This window comes from Oncorhynchus mykiss, chromosome 27 (genome assembly GCF_013265735.2).
Source record: "Oncorhynchus mykiss isolate Arlee chromosome 27, USDA_OmykA_1.1, whole genome shotgun sequence".
Taxonomy (NCBI): domain Eukaryota; kingdom Metazoa; phylum Chordata; class Actinopteri; order Salmoniformes; family Salmonidae; genus Oncorhynchus; species Oncorhynchus mykiss.
Genome location: NC_048591.1, coordinates 10,036,235 through 10,057,164, shown reverse-complemented (window position 1 = coordinate 10,057,164; position 20,930 = coordinate 10,036,235). Strand labels below are relative to the sequence as shown.

General features: G+C 45.5%; 1 protein-coding gene across 2 annotated transcripts in view; it reads right to left on the bottom strand.

Moving 5' to 3' along the window:
* Positions 1 to 20,930, bottom strand: part of LOC110507509 (tumor necrosis factor alpha-induced protein 2) — a 36,960-nt gene that overhangs the window by 3,455 nt on the left and 12,575 nt on the right. For both annotated transcript variants that reach the window (XM_036964978.1, XM_036964977.1), the window contains exons 4-12: positions 6,293 to 6,968; positions 5,862 to 5,976; positions 5,059 to 5,169; positions 4,494 to 4,594; positions 4,046 to 4,159; positions 3,510 to 3,645; positions 2,280 to 2,402; positions 1,924 to 2,079; positions 966 to 1,087 (exon numbers count right to left, since the gene is read on the bottom strand). In XM_036964978.1, coding sequence (XP_036820873.1) covers positions 966 to 1,087; positions 1,924 to 2,079; positions 2,280 to 2,402; positions 3,510 to 3,645; positions 4,046 to 4,159; positions 4,494 to 4,594; positions 5,059 to 5,169; positions 5,862 to 5,976; positions 6,293 to 6,968 — 1,654 coding nt within the window. The remainder of the gene's footprint in view (positions 1 to 965; positions 1,088 to 1,923; positions 2,080 to 2,279; positions 2,403 to 3,509; positions 3,646 to 4,045; positions 4,160 to 4,493; positions 4,595 to 5,058; positions 5,170 to 5,861; positions 5,977 to 6,292; positions 6,969 to 20,930) is intronic.

The window sequence follows — 20,930 nt, the reverse complement described above, 5'->3', positions numbered from 1 at the left end:
ATAGCATCTGCAAAATATGTGTATGTGACCAATAACACTTGATTTGATTTTGATGATGGAGCCTAAACTCAATTCCCACCATGACCAGTGACTATCACCCAAAAGAATACAACGATAAAGTGGTGGGCTTCTTGGCTTCCGGGAAACCTGAATTTAAACTTTATTTTCCTGTTAGCTGCTACAGAGGCTTAACTAGCAGTTACATGAAACCAGTTGATTGCAATTGGTCTTTGGAGCGAATGATGCCATAAAACCAATGAGGGTATTATTCTACATAGTATACAGGATAGTATGAGACTCTGAAGGGTCAATATCTGGCACAGTTGAAAACATCAGGTGTGTACTTTACAGAGGTATTTAACATACTTACAATATGTCAAGGATTGTACGTTATAGTTCCTGTTTTCAAAAGGAACTGGGAGAACCCAGAGGGCAACGGTTAGCATTCACCAGATCCAAGTCAAGATTCCAAACAATACATGTGGGTCTGTTATGAGTTAAGGATGGAGACAAATCTTAATTTAGAAAAAGATTCCATTGAGGACTGCCTCCTCACGCCTGTGTGTTCCTACGGGACTCTTTAGTAGCCGGCTGCCAACGCCAGGTTATGCTACACAGCTACCATGTCACGCCTGGGCAGGAAGTCCGTGTTTTTGCTTCGTCTTCGCCCAGGACCCGAGACGGACAAACGGACAAGACCCCCCCCCCCCCCCCATCCTTTCATGTGCGCCAGCGAAAGCCAAACAGCTCCCCATAAAAATAAGGAAACGACTCAGCTCTTGTTTGCTTTTAACAAGTCCCTCATTTGCCATCCACAATCAAGATAGAACAGTAGCCATGTTTGTTTTGGGGTGTTTCAGTCAACCTGAGCTTTTGGAAATGTTGGTGATCATGTGGCTTGATGGAAGTCCTGAAAATATGACTGTCATTCCGCATAGGTGTTCGCTGCCTCCTGTGTTCCTTACCGAATGTCTGGGAACTCCCTCACCAGCACCCCCACCTCCATTTGGATGGAGGGGATGTCTTCCAGGAGGATGATCTCAGAGAGGTGTGGGATAGAACTGTCCAGCCAGGAGGAGGGAGATTCCTAAAGGGGAGAGATAGAGAGAGAGAGATGTGATCAGAACAGATCCTCTACACAGCACAGATGAGGATACAACCGTCTAAACAGGGCTATTCATGTTCAAATACCTCTGCAGCTCATGACAGGTCAACTGGCTGACTCTGACTCAAAGCCTTTGAATCTAAAACCTTGGCAACTAGATTACGTGGTTTCAAGTCTTAATGGTTACAACTAGATTGGTGATGTTCACACATTCGTTTGACTAGAGGGAACCATCAGATAACATAGACCCAAAACACCCAAGGTTAGAAGTACAGCGACAGTATTGAGCGTGCAAACTCAATCCCCTGAGCATCAAAGTGACCCTGTTATTCTGAGGACTAAACCGTGTGGTCGACCAGAGGTCCATCCTGGTCCTCCACTCGACCCGAAAGGCCGGTCAGGGCTTCTAAAGCCCAGGGCAGGATGCCAGACCACTCGTCTGTAAACAACGCTATCCTGTTGTCCAGAGAGGTGACAAACGGATGTTTTATCTAGAGCAAGGGGCGGACGCCACAGGGGAAGGATAGGGAGTGGGCTGGGGTGAGGTGATTGCCCACTTGTGCATATGGCCTGTCTGATCATCCATCTCTATCTCGGCTACAGTATCCATTCTTCACTTGTCTCCTTTGTTTGAACTCATCCGGAGTTGTTTCAGTAACCCTCACAGACAGGCCACATACCAGTCAAACGTGATTAATGAGCACACACTCGTGCAAACACACACACTCCCACACACACACTGTTCGTTGCGTCATGTCACAGGCAGCACTGTTGCTCTGACTACGCTTCTCTAATACAGTTGTTCTAGAATGGCTCACCAGATCTTTGAAGAGCACTTCGATCTGCTTGCCCTCGTCGCGCAGTCGCCCTGCCATCCTCTTCCTCATTCTGAGTGACGTGCAGATGATCCTCCCCCTCATGATGGAGCGCAGGTATTCCATCAGAACCCTTCTATGCACCTCTCCCACCAGGACCTGGGAGAACAAGGATAAAGATTGATTCATCCATTCTATCAACCAATCATCCATTCAGTCAATCGATAAAAAAACAAACCTGTGGCTTAGAATTAAAAACAGTACCAGAACTTTGAGTTATTAGTGTACATTGTGTCAGAGGACCTTAAGCACCTCTCCATGTTTACATGGCTCCTACTTGCTGCGTCTCTGCCATGTACCTGATAGGGTGGGCTGTCCACCCGGCGGAACTTCTTGAAGTGTTCCTTAATATGGGACTCGATTTGCTCATAGGTCTCTGTGTTGTTCAGCCACTTCCTCTTCACCAGCTTGTCAAAGAAGGGCTAAATATGGCCAGGAGAGGGAAAATGTGAGGGAGCGAGAGAGACAGGAAAATGGTGAGAGAATGAAGAAGAGAAGGAGGCAGAGAGATGTGGGTGTGGAGACGGCCACGTTACCTGAGTCAGATCCTTGTTTGATGCATAACTACACTGTCTGACTGGAGCTGTGTCTTCCTATCAGGATGTGTGGGCCATTTGGACCAAGAATTCCATAGATTGTGACTTCCTACCCGACGACAACAGCATAAAAAATCCCAGCCCGGTCAAGAGGATGCGACATGCGGCTCTGTGCCTCTGGAGGACTGGCAGTGCCCGTCTCTATGGCGGCTACTGAAGAGGAGTGGAACTTCATAGCCTGCCAGTAACTATGTGGCATGCTGCCAATCTAATCTTATTTAACCATGTTTGTCACATTGGAGCGTCTATTTTAGGGCCTCAGTTCCTCAGCACATCCCTGAGAACTTTGAGGGCAAGCCATGAGGAGAACACTGATAAGATGTGCTTTATATTCTGGGACACTTGGCAGACAGAGGGACGCTTGAGGGTGTGTGTCTGTGTGTGTGTGTGTGTGTGTGGGGGGGGGGGGGGGGGGGGGGGGGGGGTGTAAACGTTTCACTATTTTTGTGAGTACCAGGAGTCATCATAAGAATAGTAAACCAACTAAAATTCAGAGAAGTGAGGACAGAAAGGCTATTTTAGGTTTGTGTGTTTTAGGTTTGTGTGTGGGTTTTGGGTTAGGGTAAGAATTAGGGTTAGGGTTAGAATTAGGGTTAGGGTTAGGGGTTAGGTTTAGGGAATAGGGTTGGGGGTTAAGGTTAGGTTTAAGGTAAGGGTTAGGGTAAGGGTTCGATTGTATTTTGAATAGGAATCAATTGTTGGTCCCCAAAAAGTCCTCACAAGTATAGTAAGACATAGCTGTGTGTGTGTGTGTGTGTGTGTGTGTGTGTGTGTGTGTGTGTGTGTGTGTGTGTGTGTGTGTGCGCATTTGAGGTTGTTTACATGTTGTTTTGGAAAGCTGTGATCATGGGTGTGTTTATGAATCCTTTGTGTGAGTGTGTGTATTTAGTGTGTGTGTTCGCCTGCGTGTGTGTGTGTGTTAAGAACACTTACCCTTATGCACTCATACAGTCTGTCGCTCAGCACCTTCACTCCCTGGTTGACTATTCTGTCCAGGGAAGTGTTTGCTCGCCTGGCTGAGTCCTCACTGATGTCAGGGTCGCACTGCACACAGCGCTGGACAAAACCCCTGCACACACACAGTCACAGCAGACTAATGAATACATTGTACACTTACATGATTTACGCATGTTTTAAGGAATACTATGATGCAAAACACATAATCGAGACAGTTCTTGCTCTGTACTTGAAAACTTGACGGCTGATATGCACCATTTTGGGCGACTGTATTAACAGTGGACTAATGGACAAAATACTAGAATCTGTTTTTTGAGTAGCGTGGTTAAAAGAAAACTCCACCCAAAAACAAAATGGTGGTATTTGTTTTATTAGTCCATTGTTGATAAAGTTGCATGTCTGCAATCCAGTTTTCAAGATATATAACTTAAAATATATCGAAACGATGCTGCGTTTTGCAGCATAGACCTACTATAACACAATGCAGGCTACTCCTGCTACAACAGTCCTACCTGAAAGGGGGACAGCAGTTGACCAGGGCGATGGTCTTGGAGACATATCCGTCCTCGTTATCCCCAACCATGTTGACCAGACACTCGTGGAACATCTCCACTTTCCTTTGGAAGCTTTAAGTTAAGCAGTATTAACAGTATGTCTCATGTCTCATAGAGATGTTCCTTTCCATTTTCCAGTTGAACTGGTTGGTTCCAGTTGATATATTCTTGAATTATTGCACAATAAAATGTTGCTGGCAGTGAGGAAACTATAGGTTCGGCCCTGTGTCATTCTATGAAGGATGACAGAGACTTTGTTTTAGGCCTTAGTATGCCATATGGAATGATACAGTGTGTTCTAGGCCTTAGTATGCCATATGGAATGATACAGTGTGTTCTAGGCCTTAGTATGTCATATGGAATGATACAGTGTGTTCAGGTCTACTACAGTGTGTGGTCCTCTCACCTGTACAGGAAGTCTGCTAGACCATTCAGACTGCACTGAGCCACACGGGAACCCAGGTTTCTGTTGATGGCAGCCGACTGTTCAAGATCTACCTGCAGCCTCTGCGCACACACACACACACACACACACACACACACACACACACACACACACACACACACACACACGATGTTACGTTGGCAAATGTGTATTATGTGTGACGTGCAAACAGATGCTTTCTTTTTCTCTTCCACCGCATCTGTGAAACATGAACTGACGCATGAATGACGATGATGTATAGAAGGTGTTAGTATCAATCACAGCCACTAGAGGCCAGTGAAGTGACTCTAAAACAGTGAGCTGTGATGGAGTTCTAAGGGAAGTGTCTGTATTGACTTTGGCTGCTGCTTGAGGAATGTTTTCTCTGCTCCACCAGATGGATGAGCTTATCCTCAAAATACAAAAGGACCACATTTAGCGTGCAACACAAAACCATCATGACCGGCCTCATCAAAATCAGGGGAAGAAATCAGTTATTTACATAAGCTCCTGGTGTGTGTGTGTGTGTATGCGTGCGTGTGCGTACCTGGATGACGGTGCGAGCTAGTGTGATCTGATACTCCTCGATGTGCAGCGTCTCCATCCAACGCTTCTCCTCCTCGTCCAGCACCTGAGACAGCTCTGTGGTCACCTTCTCCTGAAACGCAACCAGACCGTGCGGTCAGACACAACTCAACCATGCACTGAACCACTGTGAGCTCTCCAGCCACAAACCATCAAAATATTTCCAATTGATGCCATCAAGACATCAAGATGGAAAAAGGTATAGAATCAAAGATAATACAATACTGTAAATCTGACTTGGTTTGTTGTGATATTTAGTATATCACCAGTAATAGCTAACCCCTTGTAAATACCCCCCTGTATTTTAAGTTAAGGTTTCCTCCCATTGTTGCTTGACCCAGCAGAGTGATTGCCAGCCGACAGGCCACTCTGCCAATAACCCCTGTTCACTTTTTCCACTGCAGGATTCACTTGTGGACTATTATATCTACCTACGTGGACCCTCCATCTCAAACACTGACTGTAATACACATACAACAGTGTTCTAGCCTACTTGGACCTGATAATGACCTAAGCTAAATGGCCTGTTGTCTGGCTTCTATTGTGTGGTGGCCGTTGCAGACAGGAAAACCCATGGGCTGACCCTGAGACGCCGCGCACTGATTGGCTGCACTGGTCGGAGTGATAGCCCTCCCTTTAGGTGGACAGGAAGGACCATAGGTGCACCCTTTCCTTAGGCCGGTAGGGAGACACGGGGCGCACCAAATTAAGGGGGGGGGGGGGGGGGGGGGGCGGGGGTTGAGGGGTGGATGGTTCGGCCCTTACCCTGACGGAGTTGAGGCAGTCCAGCTCCAGTTTGTCCACGGTCTCCGAGGGCAACAGTGGCCCCAGCTTGGACCTGTTGAAGGGCATCGTCATGCTGACTGTTCCAAGGACGTCCCTGGAGCGATTACAGTAGGAGGACAGAGTCAGTGGCATACTCATACAGTAGCACTTAACTAATAAACAATTGTTTATGTGAAGACAGTATTTATGTACAGTATTATGGACAATAACATTACACTACCTTGTAACATGCGTTACAGTGAAAACGAAATGAAACATTTCTGACAAGTTGTGCAAGTTCTTTACAACCTGACATTTAGCTATATACTTTTGTTCTTTCTTGTTTTTCATGCAATTCTGCTACTTCCAGAATCTGATATGCATAAAACCACAAGTTACAGTACACAATTATTGAATGGATGGACACCCACTTGTTATAGATGTTGTAGAGCCAGTCCAGCAGAGAGTAGATATCAGTAATCAGCAGCTGGTCGTCTGTGATGCTCTGCAGTCTGCGGGCTACAGCCTGGTGGTAGCTCTGTAGGTACACCTGGAAGGGTTCATACTCCTCTGGGTACACTGGCACCACGTTCCTCTTGGCCGCCCCCAGGTCCTCCACCACCCGGGTCCGCACCCTGTCCAGGTAGTCCGCCAGCTCCCCGCCCTGGGCCTCGTTCCTCTGGGGAAGGCTCCCGTTTGCTGCTTCCGCCAACGCCTCCTTCCACTGCTTCTTCAACTGCCTGGGTCTGGGGCCTCCGGGGAGCGCCCCCTCACCCTGCGCCCAGTCCCGGTCCGCCTGCTCCTCCTGCTGCAGCACCTGCACCACCAGCCCCAGGTTGGGTCCCGCCGTTGGGGAGCGAAGTGACTCACGCACCACCGCCCACAGCTCCTTCTGCAGGGCTTCGTACAGCAGCTCCACGTCTTTGGCTTTGCGCCTGCCGCCATCTTTGCTCCCGGGGCTGTTGAGGTCCTCTGGGACAGCACCACCTGCTGGCGATGAGGGCAGGGTCGCAGCGGCCGCCTCGTTACACTCCTGCTCCAGCTCCAGGATGTGTGTGTCAGCCAGGAACAGGTCTCTCTTAGTCACCAGCTGCAGAATTTCTAGAACTAAAGGAGAGAGGAGGGAAATGCGTGATACAACTCCACATAACACATGATAAACCATGCGTAGGCAATACAGCTGTATGAAGTCAAAAGGTATAATGGAGACACAATCCTAATGGAAAGGTCTGGGCTCTCACCTGCCTATCTGTTATGGTACACAACCCACGACCTGGTCAAATGGATCAAGTCCTATGTAAATCCAAGACCCACTCAAATAAACATGACTATTCTTTGCTTTGAACGTGTCAAAGAGCTATGTTTGTTTTCGCGTCAAGCTAAAGGCTAAGCCACAGTGTCACTTCCTACACAGGTTCCCACATCAGGTCCTATCCATATCAGAGGCTCCAGGCCTGAGAGACAGATGTTGTTTGTCCCTTTTTGGCGTGTTGTTTTTGGGCAGATTGGACACGGTTAGACCGATCTCTCTGGAGGTGGGTTAGTTTCATCTCGACTTCAGTTGCACACTTCAAAAGATCCCATCAGGGACATGTGGGTGCCAAACATAAATCATCCTACAGTAGATTCCCACAGAATGGCTAATCGTGTGTCCACTCACTGTCCTCTCCTTAGACGCTTCCCTATCAGTTTGAGGCCTCTTATACGGCTAGCATAGCTATGGAATAGTATATAATAAAAGTACCCAGTGCTTTGCATTAAAGTGGAGAAATTGTATTTATTGTGGAACTCCATCTTGGCTTCAGAGAGTTCCGTTAAGTGTACACAGACTTTTAGAGTCCAGTCTCACCCATTGAGGTGATCTCATCCTCTCTTACTCTGACGTGGTCTGAGAAAAAGTTTTTAAATTAAGTACTAAAACCAGTGATGAAGTCGACCATTTCCCATCGAAGTCACCAGACACTCCTCTCTGACATCACCCCTCGCCCTCTGGGAGGAGCAACACAGCTCGTCAAAATCAACGAAGTCTGACTGTCAAGACCAAGCCCGTACTTTACGTCTAACAGTCCTTTTTGATTCAGTTCACAGAAAAGTCTGTGTGTCAAATCAAATCAAATCACATTCAATTGTATTTGTCACATGCACTGAATACAACAGGTACATTTCACCTTATAGTGAAATCCTTACTTACAGGCCCTTAACCAACAATGATTCAAGAAGTTTTAAGAAAAAAAAGTGTTAGGTAAAAAATGGATAAGTAAAAAATAGAAAAATAAAAGTAACAAATAATTAAACAGCAGCACTAAAATAACAATAGCGAGGCTATATACAGGTGGTACCGGTACAGAGTCAATGTGGGGGGGCACCGGTTAGTCGTGGTTATTGAGGTAATATGTACATGTAGGAAGAGTTAAAGTGACTATGTATAGATAATGAACAGAGCGTAGCAGCAGCGTAAAAGAGGGATCTGGGTAGCCCTTTGATTAGCTGTTCAGGAGTCTTTTGGCTTGGGGGTAGAAGCTGTCAAGAAGTCCTTTGGTCCTCAACTAGAGGATAAAACAAAGTAGAGGCGTCATACAAGGGTACATGCGCGCTCAGATTTGTCCAGTTTTTCAAAAATGTTCTTATGATATTCTTTGGAAGGCAAAAAGGGTTCTTTGGAAGGCATTAAGTGTTGTACATAGAACCCTACCTGTACATCATATCTTCCCAGCATGCTCTATTGCAGGGTGATTTTAAGAATTGTTTGTTTTAAAATCTGTGTTTTTGCATTGATTGGTTGAATATTTGTATGCTACACAAAGATAAATAACATATATTTTTCTAAACTCATCCAATTTGTTAGAAGTTGGGCTTATTGCATCCGTTACTGAGATGGTTGTTCCAGTTTAGATGATTGAGTCTCAGTATTCAATCTACCCTACCCTGGCAGTCATTCTGAATGCAGGTTGCGGGTGATTAGAAGTTAAAATTGTTGTTGGATATCCTAACTCTGGCTGGATTCCAATAGGAATTACACATCACTTTGCAAGCCGGCTTAATGTGACTTGATGTGGCCTGTAAATCAGGAGTGTCCTAACGCTGCTGTGTTAGGGTATAACTAGGCCATCAAAGAAAGGCCTATATGTATATATATATATATATATATATATATATATATATATATATATATATATCATACAGTATTTGGAACCACCTACTCATTCTAGGGTTTTTCTTTATTTTTACTATTTTCTACTAGGTAGAATAATAGTGAAGACATCAACATTATGAAATAACAAATATGGAATCATGTAGTAACCAAAGTAGCCACCCTTTGCCTTGATGACAGCTTTGCCCGCTCTTGGCATTCTCTCAACCAGCTTGGAACCACCTGGAATGCTTTACCAACAGACTTGAATGAGTTCCCACATATGCTGAGCATTTGTTGGCTGCTTTTCCTTCACTCTGCGGTCTAACTCATCCCAAACCATCTCAATAGCGTTGAGGTCGGTTGGTTGTGCAGCACTCCATCACCCTCCTTCTTGATCAAATAGCCCTTGCACAGACTGGCTGTCCTGTTGAAAAACAAATGACAGCCCCACTAAACGCAACTCAGATGCGATGGCGTATCACTGCAGAATCATGTGGTAGCCATGCTTGTTAAGTGTGCCTTGAACTCAAAATAAATCACTGACAGTGTCACCAGCAAAGCACCCCCACACCATCACACCTCCTCCTCCATGCTTCACGGTGGGAACCACACATGCGTTCACCTACTCTGCATCTCACAAAGACACGGCGGTTGCAACCACAAATCTCAAATTTGGATTTCCACCGGTCTAATGTCCATTGCTTGTGTTTCTTGGCTCAAGCAAGTCTCTCCTTCTTATTGATGTCCTTTAGTAGTGGTTTCTTTGCAGCAATTCGACCATGAAGGTCTTATTCACGCAGTCTCCTCTGAACAGTTGATGTTGAGATGTGTCTGTTACTTGAACTCTGGGAAGCATTAATTTGGGCTGCAATTTCTGAGGCTTGTAACTCTAATGAACTTGTCCTCTGCAACAGAGGTAACTCTGGGTCTTCATTTTCTGGCTCATGAGAGCCAGTTTCATCACAGCGCTTGATGTTTTTTGCGACTGCACTTTCAAAGTTCTTGATATTTTCCGTATTGATTGACCTTCATGTCTTAAAGTAATGATGGACTGTCATTTCTCTTTGCTTATTTGAGCTATTGTTGCCATAATATGGACTTGGTATTTTACCAAATAGGGCTATCTTCTGTATCAAATCAAAATCATATCAAACCAAATCTAATTGTATTGGTCACATACACATGGTTAGCAGACATTAATGCGAGTGTAGTGAAATGCTTGTGCTTCTAGTTCCGACAGTCCAGTAATATCTAACAAGTAATCTAACAATTTCCCAACAACTACCTAATACACACAAATCTAAAGGGGTGAATGAGAATATGTACATATAAATATATGGATGAGCGATGGCCGAGTGGCATAGGAAAGGTGCAATAGATGGTATAAAATACAGTATATACATATGATATGAGTAATGTAAGATATGTAAACATTATTAAAGTGGCATTATTTAACGTGGTGTTGTTTTAAGTGACTAGTGATCCATTTCTTAAAGTGGCCAGTGATTGGGTCTCAATGTAGGCAGCAGCCTCTCTGAGTTAGTGATTGCTGTTTAGCAGTCTGATGGCATTGAGATAGAAGCTGTTTTTCAGTCTCTCGGTCCCAGCTTTGATGCATCTGTACTGACCTCGCCTTCTGGAGTGTGAACAGGGTGTGGCTCGGGTCGTTGTTGTCCTTGATGATCTTTCTGGCCATCCTGTGACATGGGGTGCTGTAGGAGACATGGAGATCGGGTAGTTTGCCCCCGGTGATGTGTTGTGCAGACCTCACCACCCTCTGAAGAGCCTTGCGGTTGAAGGCGGAGCAGGATGCTCTCGATTGTGGATCTGTAAAAGTTTGTCAGGGATTTGGGTGACAAGCCAAATTTTGTCAGCCTTCTGAGGTTGTCTTTATGGGTGGACCATTTCCATTTGTCTGTGATGTATACGCCGAGGAACTTAAAACTTTCCACCTTCTCTACTGCTGTCCCTTCGATGTGGATAGGGGGATACTCCCTCTGCTGTTTCCTGAAGTCCACAATTTTCTCCTTTGTTTTGTTGATGTTGAGTGAGAGGTTGTTTTCCTGACACCACACTCTGAGTGCCCTCACCTCCTCCCTGTAGGCTGTCTCGTCGTTGTTGGTAATCAAGCCCACTACTGTTGTGTCGACTGCAAACTTGAAGATTGAGTTGGATGCGTGCATGGCCACGCAGTCGTGGGTGAACAGGGAGTACAGGAGGGGGCTGAGCACGTACCCTTGTGGAGCCCCAGTGTTGATGGTCACCGAAGTGGAGATGTTGTTTCCTACCTTCAACACCTGGGAGTGGCCCATCAGATAGTCCAGGACCCAAATGCACAGGGCGGGTTTGAGACCCAGGACCTCCAGCTTGATGATGTGCTTGGAGGGGTACTATGGTGTTGAATGCTGAGCTGTAGTCAACGAACAGAATTCTTACATAGGTATTCCTCTGGTCCAGATGGGATAGGGCAGTGTGCAGTGCGATGGCGAATGCATCGTTTGTTGACCTGTTTGGACAGTATGCAAACTGAAGTGGGTCTAGGGTGGCCGGTAAGGTGGAGGTGATATGATCCTTGACTAGTCTCTCAAAGCACTTCATGATGATAGAGTGTTACGGGAAGGTAGTCATTTAGTACAGTTCTCTTTGCCTTCTTGGGTACAGGGACAATGGTGGCCATCTTGAAGCGTGTGGGGACAGCACACTGGGATTGGGAGTGATTCAATATGGCCTTAAACACACCACCCAGCTGGTCTGCACATGCTCTGAGGACGCGGCTAGGGATGCAGTCTGGGCCAGCAGCCTTTACGAGGGTTAACACGTTTAAGTATTTTACTCAGGTCGGCCACGGAGGAGGAGAGGGGGGCCTAGTCCTTGTTAGCGGGCCACAACAGTGGCACTGTATTATCCTCAAAGCGGGCAAAGAAGGTGTTTAGTTTGTCTGGAAGCGTGACATGGCTGGTTTTCATTTTGTAGTCCGTGATTCCCTGTGGACCCTGCCACATACGTCTCGTGTCTGAGCCGTTGAATTGCAACTCCACTTTGTCCCTGTACTGGCATTTTGCTTGTTTGATTGCCTTGCGGAGAGAATAACTACACTGTTTATATTCAGCCATATTCCCAGACCTCTTTACATGGGTAAATGCGGTAGTTCACTCTTTCAGTTTTGCGCGAATGCCGTCATCCATCCACGGTTTATGGTTAGGGTAGGTTCTAATAGTCACAGTGGGTACATCATCTGCAATGCACTTCTTTATGAACTCACTCACCGAGTCAGCGTATAGATCAATGTTGTTCTCTGAGGCTGACTGGAACATATCCCAGTCGGCGTGATCAAAACAATCTTGATGCGTGGATTCCGATTTGTCAGACCAGCGTTAAATGGTTCTAGTCACTGGTACATCCTGTTTGAGTTTCTGCCTATAAGACGGGAGGAACAAGATGGCGTCATGGTCGGATTTGCCCAACGGGAGGGCGGGGGAGGGCTTTGTATGCATCGCTGAAGTTAGAGTAGCAGTGATCGAGTGTATTATATGGTATCCAGTGAAGTTCCTTGAGGGCCGTCTTGGTGTCTGCTTGAGAGGGAATGTACACACCTGTGATGATATCTGACGAGAATTATCTTGGGAGGTAATATGGCCGGCATTTGATTGTAAGGAATTCTTGGTCGGGTGAGCAGAAGGACTTGAGTTGTTAATCATGAAGCATACACCCCTGCCCTTCCTCTTCCCAGAGAGGTGTTTATCTCTGTTGGCGCAATGCATGGAGAAGCCCAGTGGCTGAACCGATTCCGACAACATATCCAGAGAGAGCCATGTTTCCTTGAAACAGAGAATGTTACAATCTCTGATGTCTCTCTGGAAGGCAACCCTTGCTCGAATTTCATCTACCTAGTCAAGAGACTGGACATTGGCGAGTAGTATACTCGGGAGTGGAGACGTGATGTGCACGTCTACGGAGCCTGACCAGGAGGCCGCTCCATCTGCCCTTTCTGCAGCGCCGTTGTTTTGGGTCGGCTTCTGGGATTAGATCCATTGTCTTGGGTGGTGGTCCAAACAGATGATCCGCTTTGGGAAAGTTGTATTCCTGGTCTTAATGTTGGTAAGTTGACCTTGCGCATATATCCAATAGTTCTTCCCGGTTGTATGTAATAAAACTTAAGATTTCCTGGGGTAACAGTGTAAGAAATAATACATAAAAAAACAAAATACTGCATAATTTCCTATGGACTCGAAGCGAGGCGACCATCTCTACAACCACCCCTACCTTGTCACAACACAACCGATTGGCTCAAACGCATTAAAGAAGGAAAGAAATTCCACAATTGAACTTTTAACAAGGCACACTTGTTAATTGAAATGCATTCTAGGTGACTACCTCATGAAGCTGGTTGAGAGAATGCCAAGCGTGTGCAAAGCTGTCATGAAGGCAAAGGACTTTGATTTGTTTAATACTTTTTTGGTTAATACACGATTCCATATGTGTTATTTCATAGTATTGATAAAATAAAGAAAAACCCTACATATATATATTGTCAGGGATGAGTTGATGAGGGAAGTGAGGAAGTGTACAGACAGCTCAAGAGGTATGCTTAGATATAAAAATGCTTGGTTTAAATGTAATCTGGCACCTTATGATAATATTTTGATGTTTGTGTATTCATTAGGATGAGATGATATGTGCCTGTGTTGATGATGTGTGTTATGAGCCCATGTACTGTGTTGTAACTTCGATGTAATATCCTAGGCATGTTCGTGCAGTATATTAATATGTGTGATTTATGGCAGTCAGAATAAAACACTCATTAAAATGAAATTGTAACGGGCAAAGAGGTATGCTTTCGATAACTAATGCAGAAAAATATACTCTTTTTACATAGTGATTATGGCTGTAGATTGCAGGAAAAATCTTTTGTCACATACTTCCTGACACCTCTAAAACAATGGGTGCATGATGCCCCTGAGATCAAGCCCTACTTTATGGCTTTCATTCAATCTGTGGTTTTCCGCCCTAATGTAATTGGCTGATATACTGTCAGGCTCCTTGAGTCCTTTTCACTTGACCTCACACACTGAATGCAACTGTGAAATGGAACAGACCCTTTTTTAGGGATATTGTGCAAAACACTGTGACTCATTTACATAGTTAATTCCCAATAAACAGTCTTAAGTGCTATCCTTTTACAGGAATACACCACTTCAGGTTCTGATGCTTTTCTAGAGCAGAGAGCTTTGAAATGCTCTTCTTGTCTGGGCCCCATGAACTGTATACTGCGATAACATTTCAGACCAAAGTTCAGTCAGTTTTTATCTGATGGCAAAGTACCCGTGTTGATTAACTTATTGGTGGTTATTGGATTTGGCTGGCAAAAGTGCCTCTGTCCACATTTTAATTTTTTTTATAACCTTTATTTAACTAGCCAAGTCAGGTAAGAACAAATACTTATTTACAATGACGGCCTACACCGGCCAAATACAGACGACTCTGGGCCAATTGTGCGCCACCCTACGGCACTCCCAAACACGGCCGGTTGTGATACAGCCTGGTTTCAAACCAGGGTGTCTGTAGTGTCACCTCTAGCACTGAGATGCAGTGCCTTACATCGCTGCGCCACTCGGGACTCTATGGTGGGACCCGGCGGGTAACAAAAGCATAGCAGAAGTTCAAGAGAACATTAGGACAAATGGGGAACGGTCTCACATTCTAAGTTGCTTATTAACTGACCAATCCAAAGATCAGCCATTGACAGAGTGTTCCCAGTACCTGAAACAGGTGGATGGAGGAAGCTTTCCAATCATACCTACAAAGCAACAAAGCTAGCACTATGTATATTTCAATACAGACATATTTAAAGCTTCTAAGCTCTATACCGCAAGGAACACGTCAAGGTATATATTACCAGTTTTTACCGCACCAATAAACCAAACCGTTTTATGACTTACAGAGAACTAGTTGTGGGTCCAAGCTATCAGAGTACAACTACACCTTTATAAAGCCAACCCCTCCATTCAAAGCAACTAACTACAGTTATTTTTTTAACTATTGAATGCTTGCTTGTGAAACATACAGTTGAAGTCGGAAGTTTAGATACACCTTAGCCAAATACATTTAAACTCAGTTTTTCACAATTCCTGACATTTAATCCGAGTAAAAATGGCCCTGTTTTAGGTCAGATAGGATCACCACTTTATTTCAAGAATGTGAAATGTCAGAACAATAGTCTAGAATTATTTATTTCAGTTTTAATTTCTTTCATCACATTCCCAATGGGTGAGAAGTTTACATACACTCAATTAGTATTTGGTAGCATTGCCTTTAAATTGTTTAACTTGGGTCAAACATTTCAGGTAGCCTTCCACAAGTTTTCCACAATAAGTTGGGTGAATTTTAGCCCATTCCTCCTGACAGAGCTGGTGTAACTGAATCAGGTTTCTAGGCCTCCTTGCTCGCACACGCTTATTCAGTTCTGCCCACAAATTTGATATAGGATTGAGGTCAGGGCTTTGTGATGGCCACTCCAATACTTAGACTTTGTTGTCCTTAAGCCATTTTGCCACAACTTTGGAAGTATGCTTGGGGTCATTGTCCATTTGGAAGACCCATTTGCGACCAAGCTTTAACTTCCTGACTGATGTTTTGAGATGTTGCTTCAATATATCCACATAACTTTCCTGCCTCATGATGCCATCTATTTTGTGAAGTGCACCAGTCCCTCCTGCAGCAAATCACCCCCACAACATGATGCTGCCACCCCCGTGCTTCACGGTTGGAATGGTGTTCTTTGGCTTGCAAGCCTCCCCCTTTTTCCTCCAAACATAATGATGGTCATTATGGCCAAACAGTTTTGTTTCATCAGACCAGAGGACATTTCTCCAAAAAGTACGATATTTGTCCCCATGTGCAGTTGCAAACCGTAGTCTGGCTTTTTTATGGTGGTTTTGGAGCAGTGGCTTCTTCCTTGCTGAGCGGCCTTTCAGGTTATGTCGATATAGGACTCATTTTACTGTGGATATAGATACTTTTATACCTGTTTCCTCCAGCATCTTCACAAGGTCCTTTGCTGTTGTTCTGGGATTGATTTGCACTTTTCGCACCAAAGTACATTCATCTCTAGGAGACACGTCCTTCCTGAGAGGTATGACGGCTGCGTGGTCCCATAGTGTTTATACTTGCGTACTATTGTTTGTACAGATGAATGTGGCACTTTCAGGCATTTGGAAATTGCTCCCAATGATGAACCAGACTTGTGGAGGTCTACAATTATTTTTCCGAGGTCTTGGTTGATTTCTTTTGATTTTCCCATAATGTCAAGCAAAGAGGCACTGAGTTTGAAGGTAGGCCTTGAAATACATGCACAGGTACATCTCCAATTGGCTCCAATTATGTCAATTAGCCTATCACAGGCTTCTAAAGCCATGACATATTTTTCTGGAATTTTCCAAGCTGTTTAAAGACAAAGTCAACTTAGTGTATGTAAACTTCTGTCCCACTGGAATTGTGATACAGTGAATTATAAGTGAAATAATCTGTCAGAAACAATTGCTGGAAAAAATACTTGTGTCATGCACAAAGTAGATGTCCTAACCAACTTTCCCAAACTATAATTTGTTAACAAGAAATTTGTGGTGGTTGAAAAACTAGTTTTAATGACACCAACCTAAGTGTATGTAAACTTCTGACTTCAACTGTACATGGAATGCTATTGTGTTACAATAGTGTACTCAAAAGAAAACTCAAAGAGTTGTTTACACATTCTGTGTGATAAGTGCTAGGGGGTAGGTCTGGTATTTACAGTCATTACACAATGTGATTAGAGGGGTTAGTGTAGTGAATCACTGTGTCCTAGAGTGTTTGGAGATGCTTGTCTCAGCATACCGGTCAGCCCAAGTGAGGTGACTGGAGCATAGCACTTGGAGGAGAAGGAAACTGTCGGATGAGAACCAGGAGGAGTCAGCCATGTCTCTTACTGTCTGCTAATGATTGGGCTGCTGTGTGTCTCAGCATTAGGTGTCAAACTCAATAAGGCTCCCGATCTGCTTGCATAGCTCATTTGTGGCTCTGGGCAGCCGGATAGCAATTTACATGCTGTTGTCCTGCATAGCCCAGCAGCATGGCAGGAAATGATGTAATTTCCTACTCCTCCAGTCCAGTGGTGTGGTAACTGAACACAACGACCCCAGGAAAAGGGGCAGGGAGGTGTGGGGCTGGGGCGGTGACATGACACCACTTTGGGCTCTCTCTCTTATAGGCCTACGAAGCACATCGCACCAATGCTATGGTGCATCACAGATCAGCTGTGTAAATAACCATCCCGCTCTGTCTGTTCGGGGCACTGCACGGCTTCCAGGAGCCTTTGCAGTGCTGAGTTGCCCGTTTAGAGGATGCGGGGGCGCTCCGCTTCCGGCCTGCCTCCTTGCTCATCCTTCCCTGTCCCGCTTGAGGAAGAGAAGTTGCGCCCAGCGATGCCATGGCTCCGCCGATACCCCTCCCCCAACAACACTCCATTATGGCCAAAGTTGCCTGCCAACGCAGCGGAAGGACATCTAAATATAAAACACAATGCAGCCAGGCACATCTCCCTTAAAGAGAGTGGGAGGTGGAAAATGACTGTTCTTCCTCCCTTTAGGAGGACACCACGTCTTCCACATGATGGGTGTCTCCCCCCAGACAGAGCCCTCAGTCTGGGCGTTACCTGTCACATGATGTAGCTGGTGGTGACGTGTCACAGAGGGTGTAACTGTGTCACCCACTGGGACGATTAGTCCGCCGTGGCTCAGCCTGCGCCCAATCACCACGTTAAGGTGAGAGGTCAGCCCCAAAACGCACCAAAACTGGATTGCCAGATGTTTGAGGGCTCTGCACAGAGATTTGACGGCCTATCCAGGAGTCATTAAAAGCACGAATTGGCCTGGAATGGGCAGTTCCACAGATGCTTAGCTAAGCTATACAGAACAGGGGAACACTTGTCTTTTGTTCCAAGGCACTTGCCCTCTAAGCCTGTCATAAGCAACAGGCCCAGCTAATGTATAGCAGTGGCACCACCCTTCCTCAGTGAAAACCACAAAGGGTATAATGTTGCGAGGGCCGCCTATGGGATCTATAAAGGCTTACATATTATGTAACTTTACCTTGAGGAATTTAGGGAGAAATGTTGGCCTTTTTTATTCCCAAAGGGAGTAAAATAAATTCTTCCCTCAAATAAAAGCACTGACTAAGCAGGATATGTAGTGTACTCTCTTTTCAAATTATGCAGGGTATCAACGCACCTGCAGAACTGCCATTAAGACGATCTCCAGTCATGTTGCTCAGAGCCTAGCAGCACAGAGGGTTATATTGTCCGGGGGTGTCAAGCATGAAGTAAAATATGAGCCTCCTTCCTGGATAGCAAAACCACAGTTCTCTCTGCAGTGAATTCAAAGCAGCATCATATGTTCCCCTTAAACTGCATGTCTAAGATCTAAGACCCCCATCTACGCCCACCACCTCCTCAGTCCTCGGCAGGCTTTCTATGGGTACTGTAGGTGGACACCTGAGCTCTAGAACCTCATCTCCCATTCTCTGGTACCCATTCAGCCTTTATCTAGACAGAAGAAGCCTAGCCTGGTCCCAGATCTGTTTGTGCTGTCGTGAAGCCAACTGCTATGGTTGTTGTCAATGCCAAACAGACATGGGACCAAGCTAGAGGCAGCCTGCCCGCCTTCACATCTAAGCGCGTGCGATCCAAAAGCAGAAAATCAAATAAGCAGAGGAGCATCCAACAACCTTCCCACAGCTCCACCAAAATCCCCCATATTCCTGCAGGCACAGCTGGGTCAAATTTGTTCCCCCCTTTCCTTCCTATCCTCTCCTTCCATCCTTTTCTCCATAATCCTAAGCTCAGCCACAACAAAGCAAACCTGGCCCTGACCCGGCCATGTCCTGAGAAAGCCTTTGGTCCCAGGCAAGCCCTCCAGGCCTCGGTCGGAGAGTGACATGGCGTCCATGTGAAGTGAGCGTCGGCCCAGAAACAAAGAGGCCTCCTCCCCAGCCACTCCCTCCCGTCAGCACATGCCCCGGCAGGGCTGGGACTGATCACATTAACTCATCCTGGGAGTCAATAGTGCACTGTACTCAAATTCCCCTTTCTCCTCATTGCTATGGACATTCAACTGACACTGACAAAACAAACACTAATCGGATCATAGGAAAAGTGCACTGCCTGGGTTGTCACTCCGGCAGAAAAGGCGGCTCTGCCCAGTTTGAATTATTTATTTTTTTACCAACTGATTGCTCGTTATACTGTTTTTCTATTTGCTGCCATAGTGAAACTGACTGTGTTACAGCTGGTGTGTTTCAAGGTCATATATTGAATATGAGAGGAAGCAGCATGCATTCCATCATGGCTAACATAGCCATTTGTTGCTAGGATCCTGAGCTGGACACAGTTTTCATAGCAGTTACTGCAGGACATGAGCCAGTGCTAGTTACAGTTTTATGGTCCAGGGGCCTTGGGGTTGTCATTTGGCAAGGCCTGGAAATCATTCACTAGGCTGTGGCCTGCACCTCCTATATGGCCCTGTTATCAAGGCGCTCTCGGATGCCGTCTGGACCGCTGTGAACTCAACCTAATGTGGACGCACCCAGCCAATCAGAGGAGTATGACACACAGAGATTACGACTGCCATGTTAGCTGGGTAACCAGAGAGGGCTGATGATGATGGGGAAAGTGGGTTGGAACAGGAGGCTGTGGGCTGAGGGCTTGGTCAGAATATGTTGTAATCTGACCCTAGCTTTCTGAATACCTGAGGCCAGGTTGGTTGCCACACTTATCTGATTGGAAGAACACCGAAGGGGACATCCCATGCGGAGGTACAGGGAGCAGTGTTGAGGTTGCTGTGGCTTTGTGCCCTTTCACGCTATACATATGTCACTGCTTTACTTTCAAGGTACAGATGGGTTGCAAGATGTGCTGTGGTTTCACCTATGAATATGTGTTTCCTTAGTTTCAATACCTATCATGACTGCATCCTCTTTTCTTTATTCTGTCTTGAATGATTTAGTATCAACATGCTGCATCTTTGATTGAGGGATCATTCAAATGTAGCTCTCAATTTGTCTGAAACAGTTGGCAAAGAGTCTGAATAGTCACTCACTCTCCATTACTCAGGTATTTCCTGACACCTGAGCACAGCCACACAGTCTACTTAGCCGAGCACAGGCTGTTTTTCTTTCTGGAATCAATGCCACAGTACTGATGTCCGCAAACATACACTGTCCGTTCTTTTTTCCTTAGCTCCTGGCTCTTTTAATAAGGACCAGTCTAGAAACAAACAGCCTCAAGGAACAAAGGCTTGTTCCATGTTGAAGGAGGGCCCAACTCTTTACAGAGGGATGGCCTGGTGAGAATGTTACTGCTACTGCTCTTAAACCATCTTCTCCTAATTGTTTTATTTAACTAGGCAAGTCAGTTAGAAGAAATTCATTGGGTTAACTGCCTTGTTCAGGGGCAGAACGGCAGATTTTTACCTTGTCAGCTCGGGGATTCGATCCAGCAACCTTTCTTATGAAGACAATGATAGTGTTAAATATTTACCAGCTTCAACATAACCCTGAAAATACCTTTAAAGTAGAGGTTTCAGTTTTGTAGAATGAGGAAATGAATCTAACAAGCGATGACTGAAAGAAACAAGAGTTCCCTACTGGTCATGTCTTTGTGATTTAAGGGGGCTAACAACCACCGTCACTGTTCTGCTGCACAACAGTTTGTGCTGACAGCTGAGAGAACAATGCCAGAAAGAGCTGTGTTTTCCCCTAACAAACACGGTCAAATAAACAAATATAACGCCTCTTCGCTGTGGGTCAGCTGGAGGAGGGGGGGGGGGGGGGGGGGGGGGGGGGGGGGTTCAACCAAGAAATAACACACATGTTTGAAACACACAGAGTGGAGCACGCATCCCATT